Raw genomic sequence first — 24,054 nt, forward strand, 5'->3', positions numbered from 1 at the left:
AGAGATCACCTGTAGAATATAACATAAAATTACTGTTAAAACTTTATACATTTGTATTGTTTCATTGGAGAGATTACAAATACAGAATTGAATGTGATTTTTTACAACATTCTAAATACGAAATTGATAAAGATCTTCTGTTATTAGTATGGTGGGAGGCGTTGTACAATAACATTATGGAGATTAGTCAAAATGTAATATTTTGAAAGACAATCAGTAATATTTTGTCTTATAAAGTTTTCGCTCATAAATAAATTACTTATAAATTTTAATATTAACTTTAGTAATTAAAATTGTTTTATACATTTTCCTATTTATCCATTTTGTACTACTGTTCACTGTAGCTTCTTCAAAGCGAAAATCCATTAATATTCCTTACTTAATTCATATTTCAAAAGATATGACATTCGTTGAGGCCAACACGAGAGGAGAAAGAGGATTATGGACTAGAGGGCTTTATAGTAAAATTCACATTTTAAAAGAAAAAGAAAAATATTTATAAAGAAGAGTCTGAAATGATAATTTTCAGTGTTTTCGCAGGACAGAGAGAGAATCCCTTTCGTTAGTTTAAATGTCTCTGAATTTGCAACTAAAATTTGTTGAAGCATTCGGTTTTAAGTTTCTTCATAATGCTTTATCTATTAATGCTTTCACTTTTCCTTTTCACCTTCATACCCATTCCTCTCTCCCTTTCCCTTCACCGGCACGTACTCACACTGGCCCTCGCTTTCGCCCTCTCACAACCGTCTTCTCCGCCGTGAAGGCGGAGCAGTCATCCGCGCCGCCGGTGAGGGTGGTAGCTGTCGTTGGCCACGGAGCCGCCAGCCCTCTTCAGTCCGCATCATGGGAACAAGTCATGCTTCACACTGTTACGTACCTTCTCTCTCCCTCTTTCATTGATTTTGGATTGTTGAAAAGTGATTTTTAATGAATAATTCTAAATCCTCTTAGGTTCTATATTTTCAAGACTTTAAAAATATATTTATTTTTTATATTGCACTTTCTCTACAAAGAAAGAGTAGGATATCACATTATTCATTATTTATTGTACCTGCAATGCAACATCCTATATTGAAAAATGTTAGGTTACTCTTTTCTCTTGTTTTCTATTTTACATTTTAGTTTTTATAATTATGCACATAGCTATACTTAAAAGTAATATTGAAAAAAATGTATATTCTAAAGGGGTAATTCCTATTATATAGTGGTGTGTGTATATATCACTTAATCTCTTTTAGTTCTTATTGTTTAAACTTATTGAAAGAAAACAAAATTAAAATAATATCTCAGGGTTCAATGTTTTGGAGATTTGTTTGAGAGAATTGAGTAAGATATAGCTCTTTAAGTATTTAGCAAATGTGAGCCTATGCGGGGGACTATTTGTGGAAAAGGGGAGAAATTCTGTGCACTGAGTGAACATGTGGAGCAGAAATGACAATTTCTGAAATTTCAGAGTAATTTACTTTGGCCTCTCGTGGATCTTTTTGAATTGCATGGTTCTTTAGTAAAGAAAAGTAGCAAAGGACAAAGAATATGAATGAAGAAGCAAATCTGAGTGATCCCTCAACATATCTGTCAGGGAAATCCCTTTCAAGTACACGCCAAAATGAAGATAATGTCATTGTTGTCTGTTAAGTAAAGTCACTTGCTTTTGTTCTAATTTAAAATAAAGGTGTTTTAATTTAAGAAAAAACTAACGTTAATTGGGGGATTTTTAGATTGCGTAATATTTTGCTAGCTTTAGTAATGGGTTTAGGTACAGTGTATTTATTTAGAAATAAAAAGTGTGTTTTTGTGCTTGTTATATTATTCTTGAAGCTTGCTGCTTTAAAATTTGGCCGGATAACAAGCAGCTTTCGCCTTTAGTTAGAATGTTTTCAGATCAATGACAGAAATCTTTAATATTTTCAAGTGATGTGTTTTATTATACGTGTGGTATGTTTCTTTGTCATAATATTCTGGTATGAATAGTGTGGTTAATTTTTTGATTGGGTCCAGTACCATTAATATTCCCTTTTACCAGGCAAAGAGATTGAAATGGGTTGATGAAGGGTATGAGCTTCTTGTCTTTACTGATGAATGTATTGTATCTAGCGGACAAATGTCCGTGAGACTTCAGAAAGAATTACGGGATGCGGATATGTTGGTGATTATTGCTGTTACAAACGAGAAATCAGTCGGGTGGATTAATAACAACAGCAAAACTATTGAAAATGTAATATGCCTTGACTCTTCATCGGATTTGAAGAACAAATTAGGAGGCTATGATGTTCCCAGTGAAGTGAGAGGTAGTATATTTGGAAGTTTTTTTGGAACCTCTCAATCCGATAAAGCTAAAGAATCGTATGAAGTAGTGCAGACAGTATCTGAAGCATGGGATCGACATAATTCTGATGATATAAGGTTCTGTTTGCTGGTACTAATCAATGCATATATAAGGCCCGTTCCAGTATTGAATAATTTGAGAGCTAAAGGTTTTTCTACCCTAAACTGTATGTTGAGGAACTGTGGTCGTCAGGTACTTAATTGCTTATTGGATCCCAATTGTAGAAAAGCTCTTCAATGCTTGAATCAGTGTAGCCCTGTTGATCAAGTATGCAACTACCGATGTATTGCTTCATATGAAAGTGCAAATCTAGAAGCCTTTTCACTATGTGTATTACAAAAAAACAACTGTCTTGAGTTGGAAGCAGAAGTCCCTGACAAGCCTTGTGTGCCTCCAATGATCAAGTTTCGGGGGCAGAACTTAAGTTATGAAATGGCAGAAGATCTGTTTGTTGGATGGTTGGGGAGTTTGCAGTGGAGCTGGCGTGTGGTAGCAGGGCAGAATCCAGCATATGATCAATTTCCATGTCAATACCAACTATTCTATAGGGGAAAGGCAAAAGGGTCATTCTGGTATGAACCAGTATTCCAGGTAAAAACATTCGAAGGTCAAATGGTCTGGAGGAGGAGAAAATATAGGGTGAGAAGGGGCAAGGTACCTGGCACATTTTATTTCAGTGTATTAGACAATGGAGTTGTTTCAAATGAGTTTTGGACAATTGTGGATGTAGCTGAAAATCTTAGTTGGGGTTTGTTCCATTATCATGGGGCTGCTAGAGTTGCAGGGCAGTCTTATACTGGAGCGGTACTTGTTAGTCCAGATGGAGCATTTCCATCTGAAAGAGAGAGGACAGAGATTGTTGGTGCACTAGACAAATGTGAAATTAAAGAGTGGGAGCTATTTAATGTTGACAATTGTTCATGCATTGATCCTCCCCTGGGAATTCCAGAGGGTTCTAGTTTACACAGTATAGTCCAAATTGAAGATCCAAAGCAGAGGCCTGTCTGATTGATGTGTCAAATCAAGTCAATTGGTTCTGTTGTTTGTCAATATCATATCGAGTTACAGTATATGTATGCTTAAACAAATTTTATCTGGAAAAACGTTAAAAAGTAAAAGAAAAAAGGCCAGGTTAGTGGATCAATTGAATCCTCTTTACATTCCTGAAATGTCATTCGTCTTAACACTCCATACTATGCAATCTCAAGTGACCTCACCGTAGTTACGCATCATTTTGAACACAAGACCGTCATACCGTTGTGATCAATCCTCTTCAGCTACAAAAAAGGCTGGTAAAATTGTATCATAAATATATTTCTCTGTAGCCGTCGCATTTATAATAATGCAGTAGTACTACCCACTAATTACCATGAAAATATTTGAAAAAATAAATAAATTTAAGTGTAGCACCATAGATCTCCACAGCCAGCCATGCGCAGGCATTACATGAAATGAGCTTGTTGTCAGTGGATTCTCATCCCCTTGATTTGGAACCCTAAACTTTGACCTTGTATGCCGTTCTGACTCGAGAACCAACAATCCCTGAAATCATCAGTTTTTTCTTGGACGGTTCTTATCATCATCAGACTCAATTCATGATCTTCTCTTTTTGCTTGATTTATGGTTGTGATTATCTTTACTGCGCTTTTTGTCACTCTTGCCACTGTCCTTTACCTTTTCAGGTTTCCCTGCACTCCTACTGGATTTCACGCTGATAAGACCACCGGTGGGCATTTTTCCATCATTATTTTGTAAAACAGTCTGAAAGCCAGATTCTCCATCATCAATGGCATACTGCTGCAACAATTCAGGAGTAAAGAGCGACTCTGCTTTTGATTTCATGTCATCCTATCCAGTGACAAACACGTAACATGATTTGAGCCATGAAAACTGGAGTTGAAAAAGCAAAGATGGGATTTGGGGTAGGGATCTACAACAAAAGATGAACGCACATACCTCAACTTGTTTAGCTGCATTGTTGAGATCTTCGTCCACTGAGACACTATGAGGTTCCATGACAATCTATGGACAAAACAGAACATAACCCATAAAAGAAGTGGTGCAAGATTAGTGAATGTGAAAAGGGAGGCATCAACTACAATTTGTTTTCCTAAACACCACAACAGAATAGTAAATTCAGTAACCAAAATTTTCTGTGGATTCTAGAGGAAGCACATTGCCGAGGAATACAGAAGATAAATTGTCATCAAGAAACTTACTTCTTTCAGTCTTGGCAAGGTTGATTCAATCTCCTTGGATGCACGGCCATCTAGATATTTGTAGAACTTCTTCATAACCTTTATAAATAGAGACAATATTGTTTGCCGTTCCAAATTTGTTTGTCCCTGTTAAACGAAAGGGATATAAGAGAATGTGATTCCATCTTATTGAGAAGCGCACCAGTGAGGGTAGACATCAAACAGGAAAACTCAAACCTCAACAAAATCAAACAAAAAAATTTAGACTGACTCGTTGATTTGATAGAGAATGTGTATCATGATAAACTGACCAGTGACCAATATATGCTAAATTTCAAAAGATGGCTTAGCATACTTTAGAAAAATTCAACACAATGATCCATGTCCCTGACCTTTACCCGGTGAGATAAGGTTTTTGTTGTGTAAATCTCGTAATAGGATTTGAATTTAATTTATATGCACAATCATTGTTAAACTTTTTTGCATAGACATTCCTTAAGAATTCATCCAATTCATTTATATAATGTGACAGCAAAAGAAATCGTATTTGATGTCTATTAAAAAAATTCACATTAACACTGCATATAAATTAACTAAATAGGATTCAGCTTTATGTTTCCCTTTATTGCTTTGACGTACAAGACATCAAGTGCAAACTAGTCATTCGAGTATCTAATGTTTCAACTAAACAAATTAATAGAATGATAAACAGACCTCAATATAAGAAATGTTCTGATTCTGCAGACCGATGCAGAGTAATACAGAAGCTTGAGCATAGGACACAGTAACTGGGAGCTTTTGTTGGAAGTACAGACGTGTAAGGGTTGGAACCAAATCTAGGATCTGTCAAAGAGAAAAGGGGTCGAGATCAAACTTAAAAACGCTCCAAATTTATTTAACAGATATTCAAAGTATGTTATTTCAATATACTAGGTTTGGAATAGTTACATCACAACTTCAGCAGTGACAATGCAAGAAGTTTGGGGTTACATCAGTCACCACACTGAACCACATTTGAAATGCCATTTAATTTGGTCATCACAATTCTCACATATTGATGATCTCACATACCATGCTGTTTATCCAATATTGATTACCAACGCAGTTTATCCAATAAAAAAACTATACTCACTTCATTCAACAACCATGTCACATTAAACCACCACAATTTCCGGTAAAAAAATAATACTAAACCACAATTATAATTGGTAAAAATATACTTATTTGTATTTAACATTTTAATTGAACCTTTATGCAGGCAAAATAATAATCAGGGCATTGTTTTGGTGAAGGTGGGTAGAGCAAGATGGACCTCAACTTTGAAAAAAGGAATTAATCACCGTTTAGGATTTTAACAAATGAAGAACAACAATTTTCGATAACCAGAAAGGCATTAGACAAGTCATCATCAAGAAACCATCCAGAAAACCGATCAGTATCGTTATCTATCACTTGAGCTCTTACCAGATGAAAGTCAGCAAGGTTGTCAACATACGCCTCCAAACGCTTCATATCATGTGGTGATAAATATTCTCCGATTGACTGCAGATATTTATCAGATGCGATTTCCTTAGGGTCTTGGTCCTTGAAATTGATTTTTGGATCTATTATGCTGGATAAATTATCATTATAATAAGTATTTAGAAAAATAGAGATATAAATGAGGGATGAACATACTACAGAATTCAAGAAAGTGTAAAGGCCGAGAGTCTTAAAATTGGCCAGCTACCACTTACTAGCAAGTTTGGAATAATTGATATTTATTTACCAACTCGGTAGGAAGTGCAGTGAAAATAAAAAAAGTTGCTGTAACTTTGACATAGTTTTCCATTTCCTTTACATGTTTATTTTCCTTAATACCCTTTTCCGCTTAACCTTCATAAAGGTTATCAGAGTTTGTGTTCAAAAGACATTGAAATATCAAGTTCTTTTTTCTGTGAAGTCTTTTGTTTGTCTCAAATACTTTTTTTGCTTTGCATTTACCCTTCTTTTATCAAAATGAACAAATAAAGCTGTGAAAAATCTGATTCGTCAATATAATCTAATTAATTATCAGTAATACATAGCCTTAGTTCATTAGAATTAAATGAACTCCAAAACATCAACTTACATCTAAGAATTTAGAAAAGTGAACCACTAAACTCTTAATACTAACCTCAAAGCAAGCTTGTATTCCATGCCACGAAAGGTCGAAGCAAGAAGTTTAGCAAATCTTTGTCTAAAATCTACAAGTAGCAAACTAAATCATCAACCATTAAGAAAATGGATTATAGTATCAAAGACAAATCATAACAGCAAAGGAAGAGAATCCACCTTGGTAAAATGGACCGAAAAAACCCAACGGATTTGATCCATCAGCTTCAATTTCATCATTGTTCAAGGGTTTTAGGATCATGCACGAATGCTCACCAGTAACAGTATTCTATGAAGTTGAAGAAACGCGTTAATCACTAGTAAATATAAATTCGGTCTTATTTACAAATTCTGAAAAAAGCTTAACTGGAATCTGGCCGATGTAGAAAGGAGCAAATTTATGTTTCCTCCAAAAGCGAAAAAGGTCCAAAGTTAGCCCAAAGGAGACACCAATGTAATGAAGCTTCTCTGGCTTTCTTTCCCGCAGATGTACAAGCAAATGAGGAAGATCTGTTCTAGGTTTTATATTTTCTTCTAGTAGTGAAACCTGAATCCATATTCCATAGTAGTATCATGAAAAAGCTAAAGCGTATTTGAAAATGATAAACATACAAATGATGGAGTTAAAAGGCACATAAAATAACAAATCAAATATAGCCTGCTATTCTTGCTCAAACTGCACTATGCACGGTATTTGAATTCGGTCATTAGCTAAAAGAAACCAGTTAATAAAGTGCTTACATTTGACGGTAAGGAACTGCCCAAAAATAATGTGTCTTTATCTATGAAATCAAAACGTAGCAAGGGAAAGAAGCAAGAAAATATTACGTCTTTCTTTGGAAAATAAAACAATAGCACATACAATTGAAAGATACATTCCAAGTGAGACATCATAAATGCTAGAAACAGGACATCATAAGTTTATAGAGACTGGACGGAATGACAACAGTCATCAAGCCACTCACTTAATTATGAAGTGAAAGAGAATAAAAGAAACCATGATAAAGATTGCCAATACAACAGGGTTAGTAGGTACATGTTGGTTGAAACTAGTTACAATACCTAGCCAGTATATGGAAAGGCTGGTTGAAATCCCGAATAAAGCAGCATAAAAAAACTGACAACCTAAACAAATTCCATGCTACCATATTACTGAATGATGAAAACCACAAGTTTTAGTTGTTGTATCGAGACTTGACCACAAGGTTTGGCTGCAAAAGCAGCCTCTCCACTCACTACCCTAAAACATCAAATTGGTGGTTGCACCTGGTAGGTTGCCTTGTGAACAGGGAATTCTGATTCCATGCTGGATCTAATTGAGATTGTGCAACCATAACAAGGAAATCACATAAAAGCATCATCTGTTTATCCATAAATTTAATGTTAAAAATTCAATCTGTAGGGAATTTCTATTTTTGTCATAGCCCAGATGATAGGTAATCCTCCCAACTGAGAAGCAACAAATGTATCTTAGAAATGAACGCGGGTTCATGCCCTAAGTCCTCCAGCCCAGTTAAAGGTTTTCGATCTCCTCATCCTTCTGATGAAATTTCATGAAAATCTTACAACTCCTAACACATTTGCTAAATTGGAGAATCATGCCTCCTCTAAGATTATCTTCTTTTGGACAATTTCTTAATTTATAATATAACAAATAGGTATCCTCATTTGGCGTACACATTATATTTACTGTTTTACCCTTCAATATGTATTTGTTCTCCAATAATATTGCAAATATTTTATCTTTCCGCCACCAAGAGGAACTGTCACACACACCCACAAACCAAGTCACTATATTAAGTTTCTATCTCATTTTGCACAAAAAAAAATCACACTGTTTTCTTTATCTAAGTCAGAGAAGGGTTTTCACCAAACTCAATGCCCCTCATACATTCAGGTTCATCTCCTCTTTCTCATTATTTTTTAGTAATATAATAAATATATGGTCACACAGGTGCGACAACACTTGTATTTCTACTAGTATAATTAGTACCCGTGACATTTTTCTAAAATTTCCGTCTTTGCTAGACAATAAAAGGAATCCTAGATAGTTCCAATACCACCGGCATACTTAACTTTCAAAGACTTCAATGAACACAACTAATTCAAACCTATTCAATAAGGGATTTTTAGTGGTAACATACTTTCTCTGCAGCTTCAGTAACTCTAACACGTGGAGTCTTTCCTTCATCTTCAACATCAATCTCAGAAATAGAAGTGAGTTGTCCTTCATAGTAGCTGCAGACAGTGACAAATTACAATATATCTTGAAGCATAGTTTTAATTTTGATACCATCTTAAAACTACAAATGGAAAATACAAGATGCATTGAGAAAATATGCTGAATCAGTATTATTATTATAAAATCTGTTTATACTAGTGTTTGTACAGATCATTAACTGACCAAGTGCGCCACCTAACTCACAGCTGTTGTAACAGAGTGAACAGCTGTCATAACTAACTAGAGTGTAGGTAAAGGTCTATTTTTTTTTTATCAGCTATAAATGAATAAAATTAAGGGGATACTTAAGGGGTATCCCAACCCTTGTACCACAGCCACAAAGTTACACTTCCACAAAAGAAAGTATAACCAAAACCCTAAGCCTACAAAAGGGAATGCCAAACCCAAACCAGCACCCAATAAAATAAAATAAAATAACAGCACCCAACACCCAACTGCACTCCAAAGAACAGCACGGCAACACCTAAAAAATCCTAACACACTTCACCAGTTTTCCAAGCTGCTCCCCACGGCACCCTTCAAATCACACCCTCTCCAATTGAAACCTTCATACCTGCACCGACCCCCCCTACACATACGAATTATAGCAGTCCAACCAGCCAACCAGTCCACCTTGACACCAAACAGCAATTACGTAACCCGACATAACGCCTTGGTTACTCATTGCCACAACTTCACATTCCTCAACCAAGCTATCTCCACCCCCCGAAAAGCGTGGCTCAAACCCAACCTTAGCTCCCCTCCAAAGCATCCAGCCTTGATCTAATCACGCCCCATGACTCCAGAAAATGCAGGAAGACCACCCTACCACCACAAAACAGTTGTTCCCATGTTATGACTCCTTTAAAAAGATGCTACGTGTTCCTGCAAAAGATGATTGAAGACCAACCCCAATACAGGTAACAGCAGCTAACCCCTAAGGGATTCACTCCATCGCCATCACAGGTTCCAACCGAACCATAACCTTCACATGATACCAACCAGAAAAACCAGCTTCTTCAGGAGACCCAAAACAAGGAAACATTAGCAGCTTTTAATGCATATAATTGGGTTGAAAACCCAATCTGTAAAAGAATAAGAGAACGAATGGGCTTTATGCTTTAGCCACAGCCAAGACTTAAGTTGGGCCCTCTGGAATATTTCCTCTGCATCTACTACCCCTTGCTGAAAGGTAATCAGATTCCTCTGGTCCCATATACTTCTAATAACATTAACCCAGACCCCTTTCCAGATCTTATTCTGCTTGTTACTAACTTGAAACAAGTGAAAACTTAGGAAATGCCGCTTAAGATCATGATGCTCAACAAAAGAAATGCCTACCCACTGAAGGCATTGAGACCATACCTGTTGAGCATATTTACAATCCATGAAGAGATGTTGACAAGTCTCGCAGACACAAGGGACACACTGTTGAGTTCAACATCATTCCTCTCCGGCTCAAACTCACTCTAGTGGGGATTCTCCCCTTAAACACCCTTCAGGCAGTTACCAATACATTTGGAAAGGTCTTCACCTTCCACAGAAGCTTGAACACTTCGTCATTGTTCCCTTTACCATGCTTAGATAGACACTCATACGCCGAGCTCACCGAAAATAGCCCGGTATCTCCTTCCCCCAAACCTGGATATCCTGGACATTCTTTCTCATAATGACCCTTGATAGAAGCAGAATAAGGTCCCTCTCCAGAGAGGATTCCCATACAAATCTGTCACGCCTCCACCTCAAGTCCCACCTCCACTCCGTATCAACCCAAACACCCATCTCCCCCACTGCTTTACCTTGGTTTAAAGATAAAAAGTATAAGCGCGGGAACAAGGACTTAAGATCGACACTACCAATCCATACATCCTCCCAGAACTTTGCTTTGTCACCACAACCTACTTCCCAACCTAGCTCTTCCTGAAACCACCCTCTTCCTCCACCAACCTTGCATACTTTAGTGAGGTCTCTCCACCACCAAGATTGATATTTGACAGGTGTTTGACTGTTTTCATCCCCCAGGTTGTATTTAGAATCCAACAGCATCTTCCAACTTCCATTCTCCTCCGAAAGAAACCTCCATCTCCACTTGGCTAGTAGAGCTTGATTAAACAAGCGTATATCTCTACACCCCAACCCTCCCCTCCTCTTTTGGTTTGCAAACATCATTCCAGCTAACCCAAGCAATTGGCTTGGTTAGTTTCCCCCAGCCCCATAAGAATCTTGTTTGAATACTAATAATCCTTTTACACACCGAAGCCGGTACTTTGAAGAGAGAGAGATAATACAAAGGAATTGCGGTTAGAACAGAATTGATTAGGCATATCCTTCCTGCCATGGATAAAAATCTCCCCTTCCAAACACTGAGTTTTGCTTTCAACTTGTTTATAACTGGTTCCCATAATTGCTTCTTTCTTGGGTTCCCTCCCACCTCCAGACCCAAATATTTGAACGGTACTTCCATCTAAATGCAATTCAACGTCTTAGTGAAACACCCTATCTTACTGCTTTGTACATTAATGCCTGCTAACCTTGACTTGTGGAAGTTGATCTTCAGACCTGAGGCTAACTCAAAGCCCCTCAGAATGGCCTTCAAGGTTAACACATTTCCAAAGGTGTCTTCACACAAAAAAAGAGTGTCGTCCGCAAATAGTAACATACACATCTTAAGGCCCGTAAGCAAATTAACCTTCAAAGCTCGTCTTACTAACCCTGCAAGTCCTTCAGCTACCACTATAAACAAGAAGTGTGCCAGGGGGTCAACCTGTCGCAAACCTCTAGAAGGTTTAAACTCCTCCGTAGGACTCCCATTCACTAAGACTGACACAATAGCAGATTCCAGACACCCTCTGATCCACGAAATCCAAACATTGTGGAACCCCAATTTGTGTAACATATCATAAAGGAAATCCCATCTAACCGAGTCGTAGGCCTTCTCAAAGTCCACTTTTAGGCAAATACCGCTTCTCCCCTTCTTCCTGAGGTCTTCCACCACTTCATTAGCCATCAGGACACTATCCAACATCCCTCTACCCTTAGCGGGGTCCCTCACCTTCGGGATAAGCGCAATGAATGAGGCATTGCATCTCTTCGGGATGTTCCCTGTCGCTTGAAAAGAGGCCATTGCTACCATTAACTCCTCTTTCACAAAGTCCCAACTTTTCCGAATAAAATTAAAATTGAACCCATCTGGGCCTGGGCTCTTAGATCCTTCACACTGCCACACAGCATCCTTAATCTCTTTCTCAGTGAAACCAGCCACCAGCCCCTCATTATCCGTTAAGGTTAGAGTCTTGAAATCAACCTCATCCAACCTCACCCCTAGATCTTTCGTAGCATTGAACCTGGCTTCAAACAACTTTTTCGCCTCCAGCCGGACTGTACCCGGTTCCTCGCACCATCGGTCCCCCACCTGGACACCCTTCACTTCATTCCTAAGTCTTCTCCACCTCAAAGATGAGTGAAAAAACCTAATGCACGAATCTCCACTCTTAAACCAATTTGCTCTAGCCTTTTGGCACATAAGAGACTCAAGTTTTTTATCATTCTCTACCAAATGGCTTGTCAACTCCATTCTTTTTATTCTATCGCTTTCCTCTAGACCCCCATTACAGTCTCTGTCGTCTAAAACCTCCAACTCCTGTAGGATCCTACTCTTCGTAGTATGAAGATTCCCAAAAACCTCCCTGTTCCACACTTTCAGATCAGACTTAAGCAATTTCATTTTCTCTTTGAATCTTGATATCCCATTCCCCTGAACTGTGAAGGATTCCCATTTCTCCTTTACGAATGTGTTGAACCCCTTCTCCAGAAACCACGCGTCAATCGATCTAAAGGGTTTAGGACCCCAATCCTTCTCCACAAATTTTATCACCAGAGCACAATGGTCAGAAACTTCCCTTCGTTGTACATACTGTTTGCTCTTGGGCCACTTCAATAGCCATTCTTCCGTGACGAGCCCTCTGTCTATTCTACTTTTAGCTGTTCCGTCTGGTCTAAACCACGTGTACTTCTTGCCAACCAAAGGCAAGTCTAACAAAGACATGGATTCAATAAAGCTGTTAAAACCAGATATCTTTCTTGCCTTGTCGCTCCTACTTCTAACTCCTCTCCTTTCAGATCTACTTCTCACTGCATTGAAGTCACCACAACAACACCAGATTGGTTCTTGTGTCGCCTCTTTAACATTGGAGAGCTCCTTCCATAGAGTCTTCTTTGCATTCAAGTCACAAGGGGAATAAATGTTGGCCACAACACACCTAACAGACGATTTCACATGTTGACCAACCACCACAATAAACCCTTTTCCCATCAAATGGTAGTCATAAATAAACTCATATTTGTGCCACAGTGACAAAAGACTTCCACTCCCCTCCTCCCCTTTATTGTGTATCCAACCTACATTATTCCCTCCCCACAATGCAAAGCATCTCACCTCCGAGATTTCCTTAGCTTTTGTTTCTTGTATACATACAAAATCCGCCTCCTCCCTACCTATCAAATGCGTCATATACCTTGCCTTCGTGCCACCCCCCAGACCTCTTATATTCAAGTTGACAATAATCATAAGAGACCTCCCTTCTTCCCTTCCTCTGCACTTCTCATGGTCTTCACATCCCTTTCTTCCAAGAACAAAAACTCCTGAAGAACCTCTTGTTCATCCTTCCGGCACCTTATACCTACTATTCTACTAATCTCCCACAACTTAACGGGTTCCTCTGACGAGTCCGACTCACGCAACCTCAGATTACAGTTATCTATATCACCATCAGAGAGAGAGACTGCAGGCAGACCTTGTCTAGAATGGGTTGAGAATGCACTCTGTGGGCATTTGTTTCTAATTCTAACCGATCGTCGTGGGTGTGACATGGAGCAATCTAAATCGACAAGTCCCTTGGTTTTTCTCCGCCTTTGATAGGTTTTAACACCTCTCCCCACACACCCACCATCTTCATCACCCCCCCAGCAACTGCTCACTTCTGCTACGATGATTCCCGAGCCCAAATGTCGCGTCGGAAGTGACGTTACCAACTTCCGCCCCTTCTAGCTCCAAGGGCTTCTTCTTCAACTCATTCCCCAACACCACATGTGTAAAGTTGTTAGCCTCCTTCTCAACTTTTGAATCGATCCTCTGTTCCTGTACAGAACACATGTCCTCTCGTCGTGCTCCCCCCCTTCTTCCTTCCTTTCCAGCTCCATACTCCGACAAGGGAAAATCAGGCCCTAACCCAGAGAGGCCCACTCCCGAGCCCGTCTGCGCCACTTCTTCTTGGGCTACCTTCTTACTCTGGCCCAATACTGATCCGTGTGTGTTCTGGGTGTGCATACTTTCCACGTCCACTACTAATCTCGCCAGCTCAGCATGTGCAAAATAGCTACCGTGTGGGCGCTCACTGGCCTGGACAACAGCGTTGTCAGAAACAGGTTCCTCAAGCGTCTTCTGCTTTTGACTATCCTCATTTGTGAAACAAAAAACACCTTTCCTCTTACACATACTGATCTCTGCAGAGAGCTCCCCTAAACGGTCATTCAATCCCTGCGCTTGACCTCCTTCCTCCTCACCACCTCCGACCACCTTCGGCCTCGGCTGGCTCTCTTCCATGGCCCGTCTACCTCCCTCCACCTCGTCACTTTTCACCGAAAACGTTGATTCCTCGACATATGTTTTGGTTGAAGTGACACTGTCCGACGAATCAAAGCTGCAACGTGGGCCTTTACATGAACCAACTGCTGTCACTGGGAATTCCTCTTCAAGAGAAACCTTTATATTTTGATTATTGATCCTAATCGTCCTTGCCTCCCTTATGATTCGATTATTCTCAACTCTCACTTTCAGACGTGCGAACTCAAGGTTTTCCCACGTCAGCGTGGCCTCATCAATATCAATCAGTGTAGCTACCTCTCCAACCACTCTAGCGAAACACTCTCTGTTCCATATGGATATTGGCAAGCCAATACACCTTACCCAAACCACTCTATGGCTCACCGTGAACGATGCTGTCCATGGTTGAATCCTGACAAAGATACTATCAAACCAATCTCTGTTTAAACTTATCATCTCCTCCATCTTCTCACCTCCTCTTGACGTTAAGAGAGCAAGATTGTCCCCCATCGCTCTTACTTTGACCATGCTCATTCCCCCTCTAACAAATTTTTCTCCCAAGTGTTCAAAGTCTATTTCATCACTATACCTCCCTATCATGCTTCCCTCCATCCACGGCAGGGACAGTTGCTGTGTAGTAAAGCCAGATCCCTTCCATTCCCACCTTTCCTGTCCTCTAACTACATCCGCAAAGGATCTGTTCCCTCCCTTCACCCATACCTCCTTTCCTTTGTATGCCTTTCTTTCCTCCATATCGACCTTGTCTTTCACCCCCTGCTCGCGCCACCCCGTGCCCACCAACCCTCTGTTCCTTCTCTCCTCCTTTGTTATCTCCGCTCTATGGTACTTCGGTAGGTTCACAAAAAGTTTCCGACTCCCGATGTATATTTGGTCGAGTTCTCGCTCCAGTTTTCCCACGTTCTTCACATCATACATCCTCACAAACCCAAATCTTTTGCCCCACTTGTTAAGCCTTCGAGAGATAAAAACGTCTTGCACCCTTGCCCACCTTTGGAAGATTTTGAGCATATCTTTCTCTTCGAACCTGCTGAGGAAATTTGAAAAGAAAAATGTTGTGGAGTTGCCATAGTTACTAGGTTGGAGAGGTGGTTTCCTCCGCAAATTCTGACGACCCTGCCTCCCTTCCGCCCCCCACTCTCTACTGCTCCCCGCTCCCTCCATTTCCTGCCTTACAAGGTGCCTCTAAACCCGTTCTTATTCAGTGACCTCTTCGTTTCCGTCGTCTCAGCGCTCGGCCTCGTCGGCGCGTTGTGTCGTGTCAACGTCGCCCTCTATCTCCACCTTCTCGTCGTACTCTTCGTCGTCTCACCTGCTTCACTCTCGTCGCGCTCTTCGTCGTCTCGCTTACCTATGGATTATATGAAAAGCTCAACGACCAAGGGCTCAACATAAGCTTAAGTCCTTTTTGAGTTTCCCTTCTATTATTTTTTTTTTATGGTTCCTACAGGTCTATGATACGTGTACACTATCAAACAGCACCATTCACATACAAGCCAAAATATTGTTTTGCCAACCCTCTGCATGATGCTCCCACCACCTTCGTGGGGTCTCAGAGGGTAAGAAATGCGTAGACTTTCCCCATAAACATAAACACTGTTTCTCAGCTTAGAACCTAAGGTCACCAGGTTCCAAGGCATCAATCTTAGACTAGTAAACAGAGAGTAAGATGGAATTCTTGAGTAATCAGATCAGACCACATGAATATATTTATACCGATACCTTATCAATTACAAAAATTAAAATTCTAATAAACAGATGAAGCAACTCCTATATTAGCACCTTGATTAGAGAAATAATTGACTATATACATAAATATCAGAGATATTTTCTATCAAACTGTTGAACCATGACTCCACTCAAACAAAATAAGATATTAAAGTAAAAACTTCTGAAAAACATTGAATGCTCATGGAACCTTGTGTAAAACAAAATCATAAAATGAACATTACTTCAATTGAAACAAGAACAGCCATGCACTCACCGAACTAAGAGTTCTACTGCTTGTGAACCATATCCAAGCTGAAATTAAAGAAAGATGTTACAACTTTGGAGGAATCTGGTCAAACCATATCCCAGAACAGAGTATAAAATTTACCCTCATGGCACTTGGGTGTGTCGCTATGCGTACAATACGAGCACCTGAAAGTGCGGGGAAAACTGTGTCTCTGAATTGCTCACAGAATTTCCATGGTATTTGATCTCCAAAAGGTTGATGACCATCACTCAAACTTCGGATAGCTGACTCACGAGAAATTTGTCCCTCAAGGGAAACCTGTAAATAAAAGTTATGGAAAATTGAAGTTGCAGAAAAGACAAGCAGAAGAGGGATAATAAGTGTAACCATCTATAGTATAATCATAATCAATAACAAATTTAAAGCAAACAAAGTGATACCATATATAAAGTGAAGAAATCTCGCAAACAACATAAAATTAAAATACTCAATCATTGGCCCAATATTTTGAGTGTAATGATAAAGCATGAAGGCATAAAGGAAAAAACAGAACTAATGCATATACAGAAGCTACAAATATCTGATTAAAAAAAACATCAATATTTAAACAAAGAGAACCCCAGGCTTCAACCACCCAATACAAGATAGTGTCCGAAAGATAATATCAGTATCAAATAACAGTTTCCACAATATGATATATACTTGTATCTTCATAATTGGACATATCACAAGAAACAAATAAAAAATTTCACTCATCATGACCAAGCAGTGGGAAAAGATAACTTATGGTTAACTTGTATCAGCACACATTACAATGGTCAAGTGATGAGAAAATTGGAAATAACAGGTTTTGTCAAAACAGAGAAGGCAGGACAAGCCATGTTAGCCAATGAGGTCGGCCACATGCAAAATAGAGCAGAAAAATTGGTTGATCAAGTATGCAAACCTGAATAACACACAGAATATCAGGAAGTTGATTCTTTGATTCATCAACAGGCCCTGTCATACAAATACAATTATAAGACTAATTCAAGTGATGTTAATTTAAAATGAGGAACAAAAGATAAATAACAAAGAAACCAAGTATACCAAGTAGTACAAATAAGTGGTGTGCTGGAGCATCTGCCATCAGTTGCAAATCATTGGGAGAATTCTTGTAATGAGACGCCACATATAAGGCCATCATTCGCTGCAATAATACAATATATTTTTAGAACAGAATTTAAACACGTGAAAATATGAATCACAAGCCACCCTACAAAACCAGATAAATCTGATTTTACCTGCAAAAATAATTCACTATCTCGGTGATAGGAGAAGAGGGTATCCCGATTAACATAGTATAAATCACACTCACTGGGTGGAGGTAACCTGTTTTCAGGAGAAAAACAGTAATTGGAGATAGACAAAAGAGACTAACTTTGGAAGGAAATGTGAAATACGCTTAGATCTAACCTGCTCAGATTAGGGATGGCATTTGAAACATCTAAGCAAAGTAGATTGTTAAGCCAGCTTTCAATGGGATCCCCAGAAGCATATCTGATGGATTCACTCAATTCTATTTTCTTAAACAGACGACCTGAAACATCAAGTCAACATGCACACATACGATGAGAAAGATATTAATCATTTGATGAATAATTGAAACCCAATTATCTCTATTCCATAATCAACTTAGACTGTGTTTTCGTTCAGAACAGCTCATAACATGCACAATATTTATTTATATTTAAACTGAATTCTAAAAGCCAGAAGTGTAAATAGTACCAGTGTCCTTTGTGCCCTTAGTAGACATATGACTTCGCTCTTCCAATTGCTGCAGAAGTTTTAGTGATAAAGAGCGTCCAGTACCTTCATAACTTTCAATGAGTTACCAGGAAGAGTCAGTAATTAAGCCACATTAGAAGTTAAGCGTGATTAACTGAGGACAAAAAAATTTCACCACATTGATGATTGTTTACAAAAATTGCATTTGATGGAATATTTCACCAAAAACAAACAGTAGTCATACCCATTAACAGTAGAAGACATAAAGACCAGATAAGGGCCTAACAAAGACTTCACCACTGGAAGTGGAATAGCAGCTGCTTCATCAACAACCAACAATTCAACTTGTGAAAGCTTTTCATGCTCATTTGGCAGTATATACTGAATGAAAAATATAATTAAGATGAAAAATAAGTCCAAAGTTACATTTACTTATAACTTCACGGCATCAGAAAGTTCCCTTAACAGTATTAATGCAGAAGGATCAATGGACTTACCTGAATTGTCTGTCTGTGGTGCTTGTAAATATTGATCCTTACAGTAGCTTTCTTGAATTCGGGATTCACACTTTTCACCACATCAAAATCCATGTGTTCCTAGTCATTGAAAATAGTAGCCCTCTTATATTTTGGAAAAAATTAAATTCCGATAAAATAAAACTTTATTTAAGGATAAAAGCTGGTATGTTTGGTATGGCAACTTTAGTGTACTTCACTTTCTAGCCTCATGTACTGGCTCACCCTTTTTAACATCAATTTTGTGCAGATAAATTAATCCAAAGATGCACTACATGTAATGATTTGGAAGGGCAATGAACCACAGAGAAACCAAAGAATAAATGCTAGTGATCACTTAATTATCAGAGCTAACAGCCCAGTTGCCATCCTTGGAACTTATGCATACTTAATGACCCAGTTGCCATCTTTAGAACTTTTGCACATAAAATCCATACTGATTAACCAATAATGGTTGTAGCTGTCAACAAGGGAGAGAACCAGTACCTTGTACTCAAGAGCATCTAAACCTTTGCATACAAAATCAAACAATGTTTTCAAATTCTCAGGGCTGGGTGCAGTCACAAAGATATTTGAATACCTACACAGATAATTTTATTGTAAGTTACTAAAAAAGTTGTTATCACTATACAATATAAATATATCTATGTCCAGATGGAACAGTACCCCACAGCTATAGCTCCAGCAATTGATAAACCAAGAGCAGCTGATTTACCACGGCCACGACCAGCCAATAAAGCAACCGTACTACGAAGTGTCTTGTCCAAAATTGCATCCAGAAATGTCACAACAGCCTTTCCCTATTAACAAAAATCATATAAAACTTGCTCACATTCATTAACCAAAAACTAATTTGGTTGGAAAAGAAGAAAATGTAGCTAAGGTAAACCTGGTCCATTGTGCAACACTTCCTAATCAATGGACCAACAGGGAAATCTTCGTTAAGCTGTTCTTTAAGGTTTTTCAGCTCCAGTTCCGCTTCTGAGAGTTCGTCAGAGTCCTACAGCATCAAATAAGAAACTTACTATTAGTGATAGAAACCCACCAAAATTTAAAGAAACAACCATCAAGCTTGGTTGCCAAGAAAGATAGAAGAAAAAAAATCCCACTGTTTGGTAATATTATTTAAAAAATTGAATCCATACACAACAATTAGAAAAAATTAGGATACTTCAGATATTAAGACAACAAGACAAAACTTTAGTAAATGTCTAAAAATATGCAAAACTACACCACAAAATAGAAAATAAGAATGTTATAGCATCCCCATGCAAAATTTACTATAAATAATTTCCATGGTATTTGATATCCAAAAGGTTGTCAATAACAAAAAATGTACTCCAAAAATTATAATGATAATGTTTTAAGAATAACAAGAACCAAAAAAATTTACTAAATGTCTAACTATATGCAAAACTACACACCACCACTAAGAATGAGGAAATAATGCATCCCGATGGAAGGTCAATAATAAAAATTAATCAGTATTGTTGAGTATGTGGGGCCAAGATGTACTTAATACAGTATTGTACTGCATCCTTAACCTAGAACAGAGGGAGGTTGTGCTATACAGATCACCCCATTATATAATTACTCTCCCCAGTCTCTTCCATGTTCCATCTTCTATCATGTATTATCACTCTCCACCATCTTTACAAGTACAAATATCTTTAACATTCACAATTTTATCAAATGCTTTAAAACTATCATCAAGATTCTGAAGCATCTGTATCATATTTTAAAACATGTGAAAAATTTTAAAAGAAAAAAATAATTATTTGTTTTGCACTTATGCTAACATTAAAAGTGGGTTTTTCATGCATTATGTTGGAGATTACAAATCGACTAGATATATGGTTGAATTATAATATATAAGTAGGTGAATACCTTACCTTACAAACCAATTTTGTAAGGTTGATTTAGGGTTAAAGTCTACTTTCTAAGATGGTATTAGAATTTATCAAGCACCTATCCCTAACGAGGTTTGTTGGACCAATCATATTATCTAGTCCCACACTCGAGATGTCTGATCTTCAGCGTGAGGGAAGGTGTTGGAGATCTCACATAGACTAGAGATATGGATCTCCAACACAATAAAATCCAAAACAATCCAGAAACCCCAAAGAAAAAAAAGTGCAAAAGAAATATTTTGTTTAATACATAATAATGGATGTACCTCTTTAGCAGGAACTGGGGTAATAGACCTTATGTGAGATGAAATTGGTAATACATTCAGTTCATCATCCATGACTACACATGCCTTGCAAGAAGCTAGTGACAATAAGAACCGTTCATTGAAGCGCCCAGTAGCCTCAGAGTGGGATTCGGTTCGAAATCTATCATGGACATCCTGCAAGCAGTGATCCACACGAGAATTGAATTTAATGAGACTTCTAAAAGAAAAGCAGAGCATGATAAGTAATGGCCTCACCTCCTTAACATTCAATACAGAAGCCCCAATCAAATATATAGGGCTATGCCATATTTTTTTATCAGCAATTATTAGTTGTAAATATAGAAGTTTTTGTTAACAAGCACATAAAACCCACGACCTAAAATTGATTGATGTATTTTGGTTTGTTGCTGCCATAAAATATTTCCATGCCAATTGAGAAGGTTGCAGATATATCAAGAAAACTATTTACTTATATGATAAAAGAATTACCTCAAATAATGACCCATATCCTTTTTTTAATAAAAGGATACATGTAAAGGAAATGTTTCATAAAAGTCTATGAACTACAACAAATTAAAATGAAGACAAGAAAAAACAAAATAAATATCTCAAAATCAAAGTCCTAGACAAAGTTCTCAAATATCAGCCAAAAAAGGGAGTGCAACTATAGCTTAAAAGAACTTACAATCAACCAGATGAATTAGAAATTTAAAAAGAAAACCTAGAATATCTATCAATTCTCATGAATCTATGTTCATACCATCACCATGGTGTACAGACTTGTCAGCGAGGATAGAGAACGTAGCAGCAGAACAATCAACCCTCCTCCCTCCACTGTCTCCATCGTTCTTGCTAGGAGATTAGGTGTCAAAGCCTCAAAATCCTAAAGGGAAAGATGGTGGAAAAAATGTTTTATCTTAAAGAAAGGAAAGAGAAAGACAGCCCAGAATGCACAACAGCAAAAGACAACGAGCTTGAAGGAAATGTATGATACCTGAAGTACACACATTCCAAAGGTATTACCAAGAACTCTTTCCGACTCCTTATATAAACAATAAGTTAATCCCCCACTTGCCACAAACAATTCAAATGAATCACCTTTATCCGGATCGTAAAGACCCCTCTGCATCAATTTTTTAATCTGCTTGCCACGCTTTTTCTTGTGACTGCATTAGAACATTTATAACCATCTTAATCAAGACCAAACATACCTCATCCAAAAAACAACTCTAACAAACCAAGACAGCAGTGTATCAAAGTTTATTCACACAAGATAGTTTCACCGATTGTATCCACCACCTGCTCAGTTCAAGCTTGTCCTTGTAACACCACAACACAGTTGGCCTGGACTTAATCTGCGCCTTGCTAAGCATGTAATGAAGATTAACAATCTGCAAGAAGGAGAGACACTGCACTTAGCAATCAAATTGTACTATTCTTTAATTCTTTGACATTGGAGTTTCCAAAATTGTTCCAATCCAAGAAGTCTTTCACTATAAGGATAGAATAAAAAAGACCTGATCACGAGACTTGTCACCGATGATGACAAAGATGGACCTATGCCTTGTTCTAACGCCATTCTCAATTAGAGTTCTGATTCTTTCGTCCACTTTCTTCCTCATTTCTCTGCTACGAAATTTAAGTGCTCACAAGTCACCACTTCGCATCAAGAACAACAAAAACGTCAGAAATAATAACAAACAATCCGTCAAATTAAAAAATTTCCAATTCTGGAACTTCAAATTCCTTGTTTTATAATTGAAATTCGCGTTCCGTCAGTGATAACACAATTGCAAAAGCTTCAACACACATAAAGGCCTAGGGTGTAAAAGAAAACAAACTATTATGGTGCCAAATAGTGAACAAGAATTGGGGAAAGTGGAACCTGGAGTTAAACGACGACGGCTGCAAAGTGGGGGATTTTGAATTTGAATAAACGAAAACAAATGGAGGAAAAAAAACAACTAGCAGTTATATATACTAGGGTTTAGGAAGGGCTTAAGCACGTACTGCTGAAACTAGTCTTATGTATGTAAGAATTTATAATAAATATAATCAAAATTACTCATAATCTATAATAATATATAAAAAAATAATATTTATGATCTATAACAATATATAATATAAACAAGATATACATTTTACCTTTTAAATAATTAATTTTTAAAATCTAAATAATCACAATAAAAACTACTTATACAATAAAAAAAATAGCTACAACAGAATTAAAAAACATATTTATTTCTAAAATTAATTTTAATAAAAAATATATTTCATAATTTAGTAATATACTTTTATTTCAATTGTTATTATAATAATAATAATTTTTTTGTCAAAAGAAAAAAAGGGTACACTGTTTAGATTATTATCTTTTAATAAATAAATAAAATAATTTATTTAATTATTTAATAAAATAATTAATTAAATAACTTCTATTTATTTCAAAACAACTAAATAATTTCTCTTTCTAGAAGTAAACAGTATACATAATTTATCCTTTAATAAATAAAATATAGATATTTAAGTTAGTGTGGTATATTTATTTTCTATTGAAAATATTTTTTTAAATATTTTATACATTTACTAGAAAAAAAACATCATTATTTTTTAACAAAATAAATAATTGAATAAGGATTTCAAAATAAATAAGTAACTTATTTTTAAAAAAATAACATCTACATACTTTTTTTAATAATATTGTAACAAAATTATATATGTCACAACATTTGTCACACATTCATAACTAATACAATTATTATAAGTAAAATACTGTAAATTAATTTTGGTGATAAAAGTGTATTATTTGCATATATTTATTATGAGAATAATTATTTGAGATGAAACAATTGAGACTAACAAAGTTTTGGAGATATTAGATGGACATTCTACTTTGTGATGATTTATATGGGAAAAGTGATGGTATAAATAAACAAAAGATTTCGTGTGAAGTTTATGTAGCATTGTATTTATACCAAAATATGTTATTATTTCAAATCTTGATGACATGGTAAAAACAAATTTTATGGGAAGAGGATGTTTAATGCAAAAACGTATATAATTTTATACATGTGATGCATCTTATATGGTTTAAAGAACCATGTTAAGTCCAAAAAATAAGATGTTTAAAAATTTAATAACATG

The 24,054-nt window shown here is 37.2% G+C and overlaps 2 protein-coding genes across 2 annotated transcripts; one reads left to right on the forward strand and one right to left on the reverse strand.

The window, feature by feature from the left end:
- Positions 1 to 505: 505 nt before the first annotated feature.
- On the forward strand, positions 506 to 4,713 carry LOC137812426 (uncharacterized). The gene is made up of 2 exons (XM_068614391.1): positions 506 to 868; positions 2,024 to 4,713. Exons 1-2 carry the CDS (start codon positions 572 to 574, stop codon positions 3,332 to 3,334), a joined length of 1,608 nt encoding a protein of 535 aa, XP_068470492.1. The 5' UTR covers positions 506 to 571; the 3' UTR covers positions 3,335 to 4,713.
- On the reverse strand, positions 3,617 to 22,936 carry LOC137812425 (RNA cytidine acetyltransferase 1). The gene is made up of 27 exons (XM_068614390.1): positions 22,799 to 22,936; positions 22,431 to 22,572; positions 22,213 to 22,304; positions 21,908 to 22,079; positions 21,674 to 21,796; positions 20,914 to 21,087; positions 19,627 to 19,737; positions 19,404 to 19,537; positions 19,224 to 19,317; positions 18,720 to 18,818; positions 18,467 to 18,603; positions 18,223 to 18,314; positions 17,911 to 18,034; positions 17,739 to 17,826; positions 17,545 to 17,644; positions 17,402 to 17,454; positions 16,597 to 16,773; positions 16,483 to 16,520; positions 8,802 to 8,895; positions 7,025 to 7,204; positions 6,838 to 6,946; positions 6,680 to 6,749; positions 5,989 to 6,136; positions 5,239 to 5,367; positions 4,546 to 4,671; positions 4,283 to 4,348; positions 3,617 to 4,174 (listed from the first exon to the last, which is right to left on the reverse strand). Exons 2-27 carry the CDS (start codon positions 22,533 to 22,535, stop codon positions 3,920 to 3,922), a joined length of 3,090 nt encoding a protein of 1,029 aa, XP_068470491.1. The 5' UTR covers positions 22,536 to 22,572; positions 22,799 to 22,936; the 3' UTR covers positions 3,617 to 3,919.
- Between the last annotated feature and the right edge of the window lie 1,118 nt (positions 22,937 to 24,054).

This window comes from Phaseolus vulgaris, chromosome 2 (genome assembly GCF_000499845.2).
Source record: "Phaseolus vulgaris cultivar G19833 chromosome 2, P. vulgaris v2.0, whole genome shotgun sequence".
Classification (NCBI taxonomy): domain Eukaryota; kingdom Viridiplantae; phylum Streptophyta; class Magnoliopsida; order Fabales; family Fabaceae; genus Phaseolus; species Phaseolus vulgaris.

What these genes read in the sequence shown, in the direction of transcription:
- LOC137812426 (XM_068614391.1), top strand. Translation starts at nt 572, where the DNA reads ATGTCTCTGAATTTGCAACTAAAATTTGTTGAAGCATTCGGTTTTAAG. An exon ending in AACAAGTCATGCTTCACACT is followed by an intron (nt 869 to 2,023) that starts GTTACGTACCTT and finishes CCCTTTTACCAG; the next exon opens with GCAAAGAGATTGAAATGGGT.
- LOC137812425 (XM_068614390.1), bottom strand. Translation starts at nt 22,535, where the DNA reads ATGAGGAAGAAAGTGGACGAAAGAATCAGAACTCTAATTGAGAATGGC. An exon ending in CCCCAGTTCCTGCTAAAGAG is followed by an intron (nt 19,738 to 20,913) that starts GTACATCCATTA and finishes TTGATGCTGTAG; the next exon opens with GACTCTGACGAACTCTCAGA. An exon ending in GCAGTAGAACTCTTAGTTCG is followed by an intron (nt 8,896 to 16,482) that starts GTGAGTGCATGG and finishes CACTGTCTGCAG; the next exon opens with CTACTATGAAGGACAACTCA.